Source organism: Vulpes vulpes, chromosome 7, assembly GCF_048418805.1.
Source record: "Vulpes vulpes isolate BD-2025 chromosome 7, VulVul3, whole genome shotgun sequence".
In the NCBI taxonomy this organism is placed as follows: domain Eukaryota; kingdom Metazoa; phylum Chordata; class Mammalia; order Carnivora; family Canidae; genus Vulpes; species Vulpes vulpes.
In genome coordinates this window covers 68924299-68938100 of record NC_132786.1, presented here as the reverse complement: position 1 = coordinate 68938100, position 13802 = coordinate 68924299, and the positions used below count along the sequence as shown (strand labels likewise).

The 13802-nt window shown below is 35.8% G+C and overlaps 1 protein-coding gene across 6 annotated transcripts in view; it reads left to right on the top strand.

The window, feature by feature from the left end:
• Positions 1–13802, top strand: part of EXOC4 (exocyst complex component 4) — a 754775-nt gene that overhangs the window by 327677 nt on the left and 413296 nt on the right. For all 6 annotated transcript variants that reach the window (XR_012002627.1, XR_012002626.1, XM_026010860.2 and 3 more), the window contains exon 10: positions 1452–1548. Coding sequence is in view for 4 of the 6 variants with exons in the window: in XM_026010860.2 (XP_025866645.1) it covers positions 1452–1548 (97 nt within the window). In the remaining 2 variants the exon portion in view is untranslated. The remainder of the gene's footprint in view (positions 1–1451; positions 1549–13802) is intronic.

Genomic DNA, 13802 nt, shown 5'->3' with positions numbered 1-13802 from the left:
TTATACTGACAGACGCTAGACTGGAAGGTGTAGTCTACTTTGAGAACCAAATGAGTTTGCTAACTGAACATCAAAATTAGAAACATTTACTCACCACTTCATCCTTCTCTGACAAAGCAAGACCTTTATTTTTCAACTTTGTGAGACAACACTTACCACCTACAGACATTCTGGTTTCTAAAGTGCAATAAAGAGGTTGCTGAGACATGCATGCTCGGCTTTGTCTTCTCAATTTCACCAAGGGAGTTACTTCACTTCCCCTAGAATGGATAAAAGAGGGAGGCAGGGATTACAAATTTTCATTCATTGGTAGGTAACATGAGTAGTGTGTGGAAGGGGGAGCATTTCTCCCAACATCCTAAGATACACATTTTTTCATGACCCTCTGAAATTAGGATGATATCTTAGGTCAATGGCATCATTGTGGCTGTAGACCAGAAGACAGTCAGAATGAGTTGTTTTTGCCTCAGTATGTGTAAACTGAATGGATATTCTTCATGCCATGAGCCTTCAATGTTTCAATTGATGATCTCTTAAGGACTGTTTGAGGAAAGAGTATGAGTTTCAGCTGATATAGACCTTCTCTTTAAACCTTCTGATAACATCAAGTACATATCAACGTTAAACCTTGCAGAATTGGTATTAGCAGCTGGAATAAAATACTGGATTTACTCCTTTAGGAAACCCACTTAGTGACAGCATTTATAAAACAAGCATATTAGCAACTCTGAGTCATTAAGAAAAGCTGCATTCTGAAAATGATGTAGTTGTAAGAACACCTTAATTTATTTTTCTTATATTTCTGTATTAAATGCGAGAGATTTATGGTAAACACCTATTTATTTTAAAAGCCTTAACAATCTTAAATATTTACTTAGAATTATATAATCTACTTATATGTATTTCAACCATAAGGAGCTTTTCAATGAGAAAAAAACTCTTCTAAGTAATAAAGAAGCATTGTATAGTTTCATTTGCAGAATTGTTTTAAAAATTGAGTGTTATAGTAGCATATCTTAAAATTTGTGGGGTCTCAGATTTGATGAAGTGTGTGATCAGTTAGGTTTATATGGATCTCTGCTCCAACCTTTATAGCCCTGGACGACCTTGAGTGGTACTTTCTCTTTGGGAAAGTTTCACGTGCTGTACTAAGATAGACACTGGTCATTGCAGATCTAACCATTTAACTAGGTTTTACCCTACAATATTTCTTTAAAAACTCCATTTGTTTTTACTGAGCTTCCATGTTCTCAATCCAGAGTGAAAATGCTGCTCTATAGTTTATGCAGTGAAGAGACTGGATGCAGTCTTTCAAAATAATTTTATAGATTTGAAGACAACTGTTTTCAAAGATGGTCCTTCTTATGATAGTATAACATTCATTTCAATAGCCTTGATTTATTTTTTTGTAAAAGTCCTAGTAAGCTAAATTTTCTTCTTTTTCCTGAAAGGCGGTCCTGATGACAACTTAATTGAAGGTGGAGGAACCAAATTTGTCTGCAAACCTGGAGCCAGAAATATTACTGTCATATTCCATCCATTGCTAAGGTAAGTCAAATCCTATGTACTTACGGAAGTCAGTATTTTCATTGTTTATGCTAATGTACTGAATGCCAGTAGGTCAACGTTGAAACAAGCCATAAACAAACAAACAAACAAAATAAAACAGTGGAGTTGATATTATTTGTTTTATAGACAAACTTGGATCGTAAAGCCCTAGAAAATGGAACATGTTTTTTTTTTTATTTTTTATTTTTTTATTTTTATTTATTTATTTATTTATTTTGGAACATGTTTTTTAATGTATTGTTTAGTACCTATTTGTTCTCTGGAGTAATGCTCCATAAATACTTTCTTATAATTTTCTTTGTTTCCTATTCCCTGTCTCTGCCCCTCTCCTTCTCTTGTCATTGTCTCTCTATTCCCTTCTTTATTTCAGGGAGTAGCAACTTATGGCCCATAGGAGAAATCCAGTCTGTCATGTGTTTTTCTTCCTTTTTTTTTTTTCAATAAATTTTTATTGACACTGTCATGCTCATTTATTTATGTGTTATCCATAGCTGCTCTGTGCTACAGTGTTGCAGAGTTGAATATTTGCAAGAGGAACCATATGGCCTACAAAGCCTGCAATATTTACACTTTGGCCCTTTTCAGGAAAAAATGGCTAACCCATGATCTGTCTCACTAATTTACATTAATGACTCAGATATCCTTAGAGGATTGGCAAGTCTTTGAACAAATATGACTTCTGAAACTGAAAGACATTCTAGCAGCCATATATAGGATTTTATATATAAAGGACATCTCAATGCTGACTAGAATGAGATCTTTTATATCACTCAGTTTATTGTGGAATGATGATTATTAAATAAAAATCTGTGATACTTCCTTTTTAAAAGCTTCTAAGTTTTAAGTACTTTTAAAAAGGAACTTTTGGGGAAGAGAGGAAAAGGGAATTATTATTCAGTGGATCTGAAATTTTGGATTTGCAAGATGAAAAATTTCCAGAGACCTGATTACTCAACCATGTGTGTATAGTTAACATTACTGTGCTGTATACCTAAAAAAGATTAAAATGGTGAATTTTATGGTGTTGTTGACCACCAGTAAAATAGGGTACTCTTTGAACATAGATATCCAATATAATATTAATTGTATGTTTTTCTCTGTAATAAACCAGTGTATATTTTTGCTTTTTTTCATACAATGAATCAGAAACTCTTGGGTTCAGTAAAAGATAGGTGCCTCAGATAATCACATTAAACTTTCTCACATGACTTCTATAATGTTTGAGGCATTTGAAATAACAATCAAGCAAGTGCTCCTGAATTGTCCAGATAAATATTGTATATGCTTTTTCTGAAACATAGGCAGTTTTATATGGGAAGTATCCTACCTTTTCATTAACGAAGACTTACTAAGTTAAAATCCATTAGAACTAGTTCAATTCAGATCTCTTACTTAGGCAACCAGTTTTAAAAATTGTATTGGAACACTTCACCCAATTAGTTTTAAATGCAGAAACACAAATATGTAAATTAAATAACAACAAAAAATCCTTTCATGCAATGACAGAGATTTTTAAAGAATTATTAATTTTTCAAAAATCTGTTTTAGCAAACATTTGCAGGAAGTATATCATGGAATTTAAGAATCATGTAATTAAGAGAATTAGGACTATTACTCTATAAATTCAGTTGTTTTTCTATATAAATGCATAAATTACAACATCTAGAATTTCTAGATTAAGTAACAATGCTCATCTTTATTACACCTGACTTTGGTAATTGGTTTAGTATTCACTCTCATTTTCAATTAAATTGATTTCTACTTAGAGTTGCTAATTGTTAGGAAAATACTTTAATCATTATAGGCATCTCCTAACCTGGATTTAATGCCATAATTTACTGCTGAATTACACTATGGCATGGATAAATGTAATCCTTATGCTTACATTAGTTCCAAAGCATCAAAGAAGACCTTTGGATGTTTTTTTGGCTGTAGTGTCAGTCACCACTTTGCAAGAGATTTTTTCCCGGGATGCCTGGGTGGCTCAGCAGTGGAGCATCTGCCTTGGCCCAGGGCGTGATCCTGGAGTTCTGGGATCGAGTCCCACATCGGGCTCCCTGCATGGAGACTGCTTCTCCCTCTGCCTATGTCTCTGTCTCTCATGAATAAATAAATAAAATCTTAAAAAAAAAAAAAGATTTTTTCCCTTTAAACTTTTTTTTTTTTTTTTTTTGCCTTTTCTAAATGTGAAGTTAGGAGAATGGGGAAGAAAAACTATCCTTATTTCACAGTTAATAAAATGCATTATTTGCTTAAGTACGGATAGAGTTCAATGTATTGCAGTTTTGTTTTGTTTTTTTAAAGATTTTATTTATTTATTCATGAGAGACAGAGAGAGAGAGGCAGAAACACAGGTAGAGGGAGAAGCAGGCTCCACTCAGGGAGCCTGACGTGGGACCGGATCCCAGGTCCCCAGGACCACATCCCAGTCTGCAGGCAGCACCAAACCGCTGACTTGGGACTGGATCCCAGGTCCCCAGGACCACATCCCAGGCTGCAGGCAGCACCAAACCGCTGTGCCACTGGGGCTGCCCATATTGCAGTTCTTAACAATTATTTTTTAGCATTTATCCTACTTTACAAGAGAGGTGCTTTAAGGCTTGATAATACTATTAGTTTTACTCAACTTGGTTTGTCTCTACTTTCATTCAGAATGTTATTACTGATTAGTACAGGTGAAAGTTTTGTTGCATGATACGGTTTACATTCATTCACTGTGTAACTCTTCATGGAAATCACAAGAATATTATGTGGTCTGCAAGGTAAGTTAATTCCTTTCTAAGCAGGTGATCATTATATAGACTTTAGCCTTTGGCTCAAATTATAGCCTTGCTTCTCAAGCCCATTATGAAGTCTCAGCTGAATCTCCATAATGGGCTTATGGAGTTTCAGATGATTAAGATATTATAGTTGGTTTTTTTTTCTTATTCTAATTTTTACACTTCAGCATTTGGTGATTATCGGATTTATTATTTCTTCTAAAGTTTGGAAGTTTTGGTAATGAGGAGAGTCAGTGTGCGTTATCATACTAGTGCATTTCATTTTTACTCTTTAAATTTCCACATTTCTCCTGTAGTCATTCACTTATTTGTGATCAACAAATGGGTATCGGACACTTAGGATGCATGTTTTCACTTCTCTAAGTCTAGTATGATGGACTCTTCTTTAGAAATAATCACTCTTATTTTTATGGGATTATTTAAATACAGTATCTGTGCATATATTTTCCATCCTTTGGTATGCCACTCATTTTATTTCTGTGCTAGCTCAAAGTGAAGGTGACTTAGCATATTATTATGTAGAAGATAGTATAATCTAGTGGGAGAGTTAGCATGGAAGAATGGAAAGATGGGGAAGTAAAGCACAGGATTTGAAATTTTAAGTGAAAATTGCAACAAATTAGGTTCAGAGCCAGGTTCCTCTGTTCAGTTTTACTCACTGATTATTTACTGGATTCTGATTCTATGCCAGGTCCTGGGGAAATGAAAAAGTGACATCAAATCCTTGCCTAAAGGTACTCCCTTGGTAGCTGCATAGGCAGCAAAAACAGATGCCCATTAACACCACTGACTGGTGAGGACGGAGCTGAGTGGGATCTTTTGCACCTAGTAGGTGGACGGCTGAGCCTTTCCTGCACACAGACAGTAGTGAGCAATCACGTAGCCTTTCACCTAGCACTTCGCTTGATTGTGTGCTTCTTTTTGGACACGAGGACTCATCGGTTCCCCCTCCTAATTCCCCAGACTCTAGTTCAGAAGGAGCTTACCACAAGTTGGCTTTGATCCCCCCTTAAACACTGTCATTGTTTTCTTACACTATCTGACTCAGTGAATGGAGATCTTTTTCGTTAGAAGGGTGAAACCTTTTCAAGCGTGTAGGGCATTTATTTCCCTTCAGTACTTTTCCTTTATGTCTGGTGGTACTTGGATTCTTCTGTCTTCCTGAAACACTGCAGATGGCTTGTGTATACTTCATTTATTAAAGATGTTCTTTTCATCATTTCTATTTCATTGGCAGTACATTCTTTTAGCTGCATGAAAGTTTGCCGTCCTGAAAACTCAGAACCACCCTGTTCAAGAACACTGCACAGTAGATTCCTGTTATGTTGTTTTATTTATTCTTTGCCATCATTTTTACTGCCCTCCTGTAAAATCATTGTACAAGGTCCTAGATCTGGCAACCTTGCAAGTTTATTTTCATACTTTTCTCCTAAGGACTGCAGTTTCTTCAGTAAGAAATCTCACAGGGTGTCAGAGACAAGTATATGGACTTACAGTCTGTTTGCTACCTGTTAACTCTGCTGGTCCCTTGACTTGTTTATTTAATGCTTTTCCTTACTATTTTCTCTTTCTGGGTAAGAAATAAAAAAATTGTCTCAGAGAATGATGTTTTAGAAAAAGGAAGTTTCTAGTATTATCTTGCTTGCTCTAACGCTTAACCTCAAAAGATGTTGTGTAAAACTAGAGCCTTAATTTAAGGTCTTGATGGTAAGAGCTTATCTAATCAATTTTGCTACCACTGGTTCTAAATGAACAAAACATATTGAAATGAAGAGGTTTCTCCTTATATGTAGGTAGATTCTGATACTTTCACCAAAATAGATAGGCCTAGTAACTTGTTCTCCCCCACTGACATAGTTGCTGCCTTTTAGCTTTTTCTGGAAACAGTCAAGAGGAATGGATGGAGTCATCTAATAAATTGTTTTATAGGCCTTCAATTTGAGAAACAAAATATGAGAATGGTGATATTTGAATGACAGACTTTCTTTTGTCTAGATGAGACACGCATTTGGATTTCTTTTTTTACACAAATTATTTTTGAATGGTTACATCATGGTAAACTTTATCAACAAAATGCATTTTGTTGAGGTATCAATCACAGTTTGACAGAGTAGCACTTTTTAGTTGTAATTAATGAATAATGTAGCCATTTCTGGAAATCTGAAATTACCTTGTGGCTGCTATTTGTGGGATTTTGTGGGGAGGGTGGGAGAATTTATTTCTCCCTTTGTTTTTTCATTTATCACTATTACTTATTCTCTAAAGACCCCCCACAGAGAATATATGGTTCCTTAGATTGTTACTGCAGTTCCTTCAAATAGGAAAATCTGAATGGCAACAAAAATTATTCCTTTACAGATCTAAATTCAGCATATAACTAAAGTATTTCGAAGACATTCTCAAGCTTTTTAAATCATTTATTTATTTATTTATTTATTTATTTATTTATTCATTCATTCATTCATTCATTCATTCATTCCGTGCATTTGTGATTGTATCCATTCTGGGCCAATAAGGCAAGTTGGTTGGGAGTGTTGCTTGAAAACAAAGTTTATTGGGGATCCCTGGGTGGCTCTGCGGTTTAGCGCCTGCCTTCGGCCCAGGGCATGATCCTGGAGTCCTGGGATCGAGTTCCGCGTCCGGCTCCCTGTATGGAGCCTGCTTCTTCCTTTGCTTTTGTCTCTGCCTCTCTCTCTCTGTCTCTCATGAATAAATAAATAAATAAATAATCTTAAAGAAAGAAACAAAGTTTATGTATTTGACTCTGTTGCACTCAACTGTCTTAAAACTGGAGGCTTTCGGTTTCAAACATAGAATCATCAAAGAGAAGTAGTGGGATTTCATGTAGCCCATCAGCGAGAAACAAAAATTCCTAGTCTTTTTTTTTTTTAAATTAAAGACACACACAGAGAGAGGCAGAGATATAGGCAGAGGGAGAAGCAGGCTGCATGCAGGGAGCCCAATGTGGGACTTGATCCCAGGACCCCGGGATCTGAGTCAAAGGCAGACGCTCAACCGCTAAGCCACCCAGAAATCCCCCAAAATCCCTAGTCTTGAGAGCTAGGAAGGCCAGGAATACAGACACCTGAATCCAAGCAAACCTTCTCACTGTGTCCTGATGGAGCTGCTTCCTCTTCTTATAGGGACACCAGCTTTACTGGATTACGGTCCCACTTTTATGACCTCATTTAACCTTAATTATCTGTTGCTGAAAATGTACATTAAATTTTGCAATTAGAACAAACTTGGGAAATTAATTTATTAAGTGATTTATTTATTCATTCTTTTAGCACTGGAGCCAGCCATTGTTTAGATGGGAAGTGGATTTGTGTATTTCATGATATATATAGAGAGACCACTGAATGTAGGCTGGGAGAGTGGGTACGGGTGACCACATTTTAGTTTTTGGTATTGGCCAAATCCCTGTGTGTCTTAGTTTTTCCTACCTATAAAATAACAAAATCGAGGGATCCCTGGGTGGCGCAGCGGTTTGGCGCCTGCCTTTGGCCCAGGGCACGATCCTGGAGACCCGGGATCGAATCCCATGTGGGGCTCCCGGTGCATGGAGCCTGCTTCTCCCTCTCCCTGTGTCTCTGCCTCTCTCTCTCTCATTCTGTGTGACTATCATAAATTTAAAAAAAAAAAAAAATCGGTAGGTCTGGATTTTGCTTTCTGCCTTTCCAGTTTGTGATTGTATGACTGGGAAATGCTTTAGTAATATTTAAGGACTCCAAAGGCCTGACATTTTAAAATGTAAAAGTCCAAATGACAGTATGTTTCTTTTGCTTATTTTGCTTCAACTAGCTTTTAAAAGACATTTGGCTCTTTAGAGTAATGATCACTTTGTATATATGAAGTACATTTCTTATGAGACAATTGAAGAACAGATGTTTGCAGTCAGGATGACTTAATGGAGGTAAGAGGCTGGAGACATAGTAGATGATGATGGTATTTAAAGTTACAAAAATGTTACACTGATGCTTCCTCCGTTGAACACAACTCGAATATTGAATATCTGGTCTTTGAGCATTTTTCACTTTATTATCAGCCGCACTTCATTAAAATCAGACAGCAATTAAAGGCTTTCTGAGTAGAACAGAAAATGAAATATTCATTGGTCAGTAAGGAATAGGTTGGCATTTAGATTAGTTAGGGAGATAAAACTTATTGGCAACTTGACTATGGTAATGGTCAGAATTTCTGCAGTTAGCTGTGTGCCTTTCTTAAGGCAAACAGCAGTAGAACTGCTTAGAATAATTAGAAGTAATCGTAATATGTAATTGTGTTTGTCTCTGATTACAGAGAAGAGTAGCTTCTAAAAGTTAATCTTGTCAGGTGTAGTATCTGCCATTTAGCAGCGGTATAGGGAATTGGCTAAGGGGTCGTCAGGACCTGGCTGTGAAATCACTGTAATTGTTAAGCAGGGCTTGAAGTTAGGAGGTTAGGAAGTGGTCAGAATCAAACCTCAAACAATGAAAGGCACCAAAATTGATTAGGCCATGAATGTAGTAGGTTATGTTTCTAAAAATGATAGTCCAAAGTAAATGACAAATTGTGATTAACACTTGCATTTTATATTTTTGTTTTATTAATTATTGTACTTCTCACATTGACAATACTGGTAGATCAGAGGCATATAAAATTCATTGTTATAATTAAGTGTAATAAAAATCCATTTGCTCATCCATTTAATAAAATTTATTGAGCACTTACTTGGTGTCGACTCCCCTCCATCTAAGTCTTTATCTACCCTTGGGGAATTTAGTCTGGTGGAAAAAAACCAGACGGTAAAAAAGTCAACCAGTACACACAGACAACAGTAGTAGGTGGTGACAGTTTTAGGAAGAACAATGGACAAAAGTTAGGAATTTGCATAGTTGCTGGTGGAGGCAAGGCCATTATTTTAGTTAGGGTGCAGTTGGTAGACCTTTCTGAGAAGATAATATTTGGTTAGAGTGGAAAACAAAGTGCTGGAGGATGCTGTGTGAATATCTGGGGCCGAATGACCTGGGCAGAGGAAATGGCATATGGAAAAGAAGATGAAATGTTGCAGGAACAGTGATGGGATGGACTTGAAGGGTGTGTGTTGCTGGCGCTCAGCACGCCATGGGGCAGATAAGCAAGAAGCTCTGTACTCAGGATAGTCAAGGTAGAGAAACTTCTCTTTTTTTTGCCCAGATGACAAAGAGGGCATTATATTTGGGTTTATAAGAAGCTTTTGGGACTAGATCTGAAACTTCCAATGGTTCTAAAGGCTTAGAGAGAGCCTGAAAGACTACCAGCAAAAGCCATTTTCTGAAACCATCTTATTGGATGTGGGGTGCTTGGGAAGCCCTGTTTTCAAGGGTGAAGTCATTAGCACAACTCTGTTTGGTATAGTGAAAATCTCTGTCCCTCCTGACACTTGTGTCTCCTGAAATGGAAAAGAAATCTTTAACATGTTAATAACCTTATGGCATAGTTAACACTTTGATAATACTATCCAGAGACACAGAGCAAGTGTTAACTATGCCATAAGGTTATTAACATGTCATTATGGATTTATACCGTGTGACGTTCTGGATAGCTGAGAGTTTCTACAGAGCAGTTGTGGTTGAACATCTAGATTGTTTTCTTCTAAAGAAGTAGTATGGTTTGGTGGGCCACTTTGCAGAAGGCCTGTGGGGTTTTTGTGATAAACTTTGCCAACAAACCTCATCTTTTTCTTACAGAAAATAACTCAGGGCATTCAGTAAACTCCTTATGAATTTTGTACATATTAATCTAAACCTGGCCTAGCACATAACATCTTTTCCACTTTTTGGCACTAACTGTTGCTCATAAGTGAATGAAGTTGGTAAGACCATTTTAGGTCTTCAGAACTCCAAATCTGCATTCTGTAACACCTTGATTTCCCTTCATGGTCACCTCCTTTTTTTTTTCTCACCTCCTTTTCTAACATTACTTCCACAATGAAGGGAAGATAGCAGTTCAAATGTACCTTCTATATGAATGGTGCATACAACAAATATCTGTTTAAAGAATTAATGAGTCACTTAGAAGGGTGCTTAGCAAATGTCTGTTGATTTGAAATGAATGTTTTTTTTTTCCTTTTCATCAGATACCAATAAAAATATAAAGGAAATTCATTTTAGTAATGATATTGAAATAGGCAGTCTTTCATACCTAGAAGTGGTATAATAGTGGGTGTGGGGGGTTTTATTTTGGTTTTTGTTTATATTTTGATTTCTTTTTACTTCTGTTGTTACTAAAAAGTATTTGTTAGAGGATGAAATACAGAAATATAAAGGTGAACTTTTTATTTCCTTTCTTCTTACAGCATTGATCCTAAAGAACTACTCTTGTACCTTAGCTTCATAGTTTGTTTTTAGCAGTTATTTATAGGAAACCTAGATACTTTGTCCTTTCACCTTGTCTTTCTCTTATTACTACATTGAAAGCTTATAGTTGTATGAAGTACTTTTGCTTTATCACTCTTTCATGAATCATAGAAGCCCCTTTCAAAATAATAAAACTGCTTCTAATAGAAGAAGCCTTGCTTTAAAAGCTTTTTTATTTAGCCTCTTGTTTCTGCCACTTTTTTTTTTCACTTTTATTTAGAAAGTGTGCAACAGTCCCTGGATCATTCCTTGATTTTATATATATATATATATATATATACACACACACACACACACACACACACACATATATATATACACACGCGCACACACACACACACATACATACATATATGTATATATATGTGTGTGTGTGGTATGTTTTGAAAGAGGGATTTAAGCTTGATTATTTAGAGTAAGCATGAGTGTCACAAGCTGAAATAATTATTCTGTATTTCTTTTCCCAACATTTTTATTTTTGAGAAATGCTCAAAAGTAGGATACCCGTGTCAGTTTGATGTGTGTATTGGTATTTGGCAGAATATTATTCTGAGTGTTCACAGGTATGTGATATTTTTATACAGATACATGTTTGTTCTTAATGAGCTAAAGCTTATATAGGCATTTTGAAAGATGCTAGTGATTAGACAGTCTAGCAAATAACATTGTGGATCATACATTATTCATGCATGGGAGGAAATGTGGCTACCCTATTGCATTTTTATGAAACATACCTTTTTCCCCCTTGTCCTCAGAACTATGAAAAATAGTGCGATGTTTTCAGACTGTCTGACCCGTGAAGGTCTGTGAAGGACTGAGTAGTGGCACATTTAGATTTCAAACCCCACATCTGGGAAACTGCTTTTGAATGTATGTGACAAATATTAAATGCTTTTAATCCTCAAATTAACTTTCAGAGATTAAAATTTATTTTTCAGAGCTTTTCCTTTTTGTATTTTCAAACTGTGTTATATATGGTATAGGGCTGAACAGTGATTGTGATTAACTGGAAATTTTGTGTTACCAATTGCATTGGAGGGATGATCAAAGCTCCAACCCAAATATCAAGCACGTTTCAATGAAAACACTAAGAGAAGCAGGCATGGCAGTCCACTTAGGAGGAAATGACAGGCTGTTACCTATGAGAAAAAAAGTGGCAAGTTCAGTGAAAAACAGAAGAAAAACAGAATATTTGACACCTCTTTTCAAATATGTAAATGTCTATCACTGAAAAGAGATAAAATCATTTTGTTTCTTGTTTCACAAATCTGGATTAGAACTAGTTGGTTGGTTGAATGTTAAAGAGATTCTACTCTATGAAATGAGAATTTTCTAATGAATTAGGCAAAGGGAGAAAGCTTCCCTTCGAAGGCAGCATCCTTCTTGGAAATGCAGTTAACTACACACTGAGTTGTCGAGTCTACCCTCTTTAGATATATGATTAAATATACTGTGATTTCTAATATACTGTGCAACTTCAGAGCTCGGTATGAATGGATTTCTTCCAGTCTTGCTCATTTGGGTTACTTTTTCATGCTTCAGTTTAATGTTGATGGTGGTCATTGGGTAAGCCGGTAAGCCAAAGACTTCTAGTAGACTTCTGCATCTTTTTAGCTTTGACTTTCTTTTTTTCTAACACAGGGAAAGAGGGGAATTCTGTTGTGGCTTTATGTAGAGCACTTGTTAGAGGAACTCCACCCTTTCTAACTAGAGAGTTCCTTCTCTCCTCAGTCCTTTTTATCTCTCTTCTGTTTGTATTTTTAATTTTTTTTCCTGTGCCAGTAATTGGTCATGTGAATATAAGTTAACTCTTAGTGATGTGTAAGGCAAAAAGAAAGCTGGCTTTCCTCTGCTGTGAGCTAATCTGGGACTGAAACTATATTTTCAAATAAACCTAAAGTCATCATGTCTGCCACTGATTTTGGCCTAAATATGCTGATGTTTTGGGTTCAGTTTTTTCCTATGAGTTAAATTGTATAATTATTAATTAACATTAGCTTATATATGAAAGACAGTAGAGAAGATTTTTTTTTCAGTGGGTAGTATTTGTATAATTTGTGTACTGTGTTTTATGTATTCTGAACATGTATTTGTCTTGGACTGCAATAGCCAAAATATGCCTATTCAGCATTCATTGAAATAGCTTATGTCCAGCCACAGGCTCATTTACATCTGATTTTGAAACCTAAATTGATAATGTAATTTGGTATCAAAAATAATGTATGAATACCTACAGGAAAAACCTGGTCTCTTAAATATAACTTCTGTTCCTATGGGTGTTGGCTATACATTGTTTTTCTATATGATTTGGAAAATTTATTTTGCTGTTCCCCTTGCTTGCCACTCAGAAAACTCTCTTTCTCACACACACACACACACACACACACACACACACACACACACTGATTTTGTTATCTTATTTCTGCTTTATTTTACTTTGTTTTTTCTTTTCTTTGTTTTTTTTTTTCTTTTCTTTCTTTTCTTTCTTGTTTACTTTGTTTGAAAGGCTTCTGTATACACACCAAGGGATCTTCTTGGTCATTTTTATCTTTTTTTACTTTTTATTAATTGTCATTTGAACATTTACTCATTAATATTGCCTACTATGGTTATTTATTTATTTATTTAATTTTTAAAAGGATTTAATTTATTCATGAGAGATGCAGAGGGAGAAGCAGAGACATAGGCAAAGGGAGAAGCAGGCTCCCTGCAGGGAGAGCCCAATGCGGTATCGATCCCAGGACCCTGGGATCACGCCCTGAGCCAAAGGCAGATGCTCAACCACTGAACCACCCACGTGCTCCCCTACTATGGTTTTTAAAATATACAGTATCACAAGTGAAATATTTTCCATTTCATGGGGAAAAAATCCCTTTTTTCTTCTTTTTGTAGTTAAAAACAAACAAAAAGAAACCTCAAACTACTAAGCAACAATATTATCTTGAAACTTTGTTATTTCATAAATGAGAAAGAAAAGGTCTTTGATTCAAGTGAAAGAAGCAAGAACAGCCAGATACAAGGAATACAAGTGCAAATATCAGAAGAGAAGTTCTGGTTTTTAATGACCTTAATT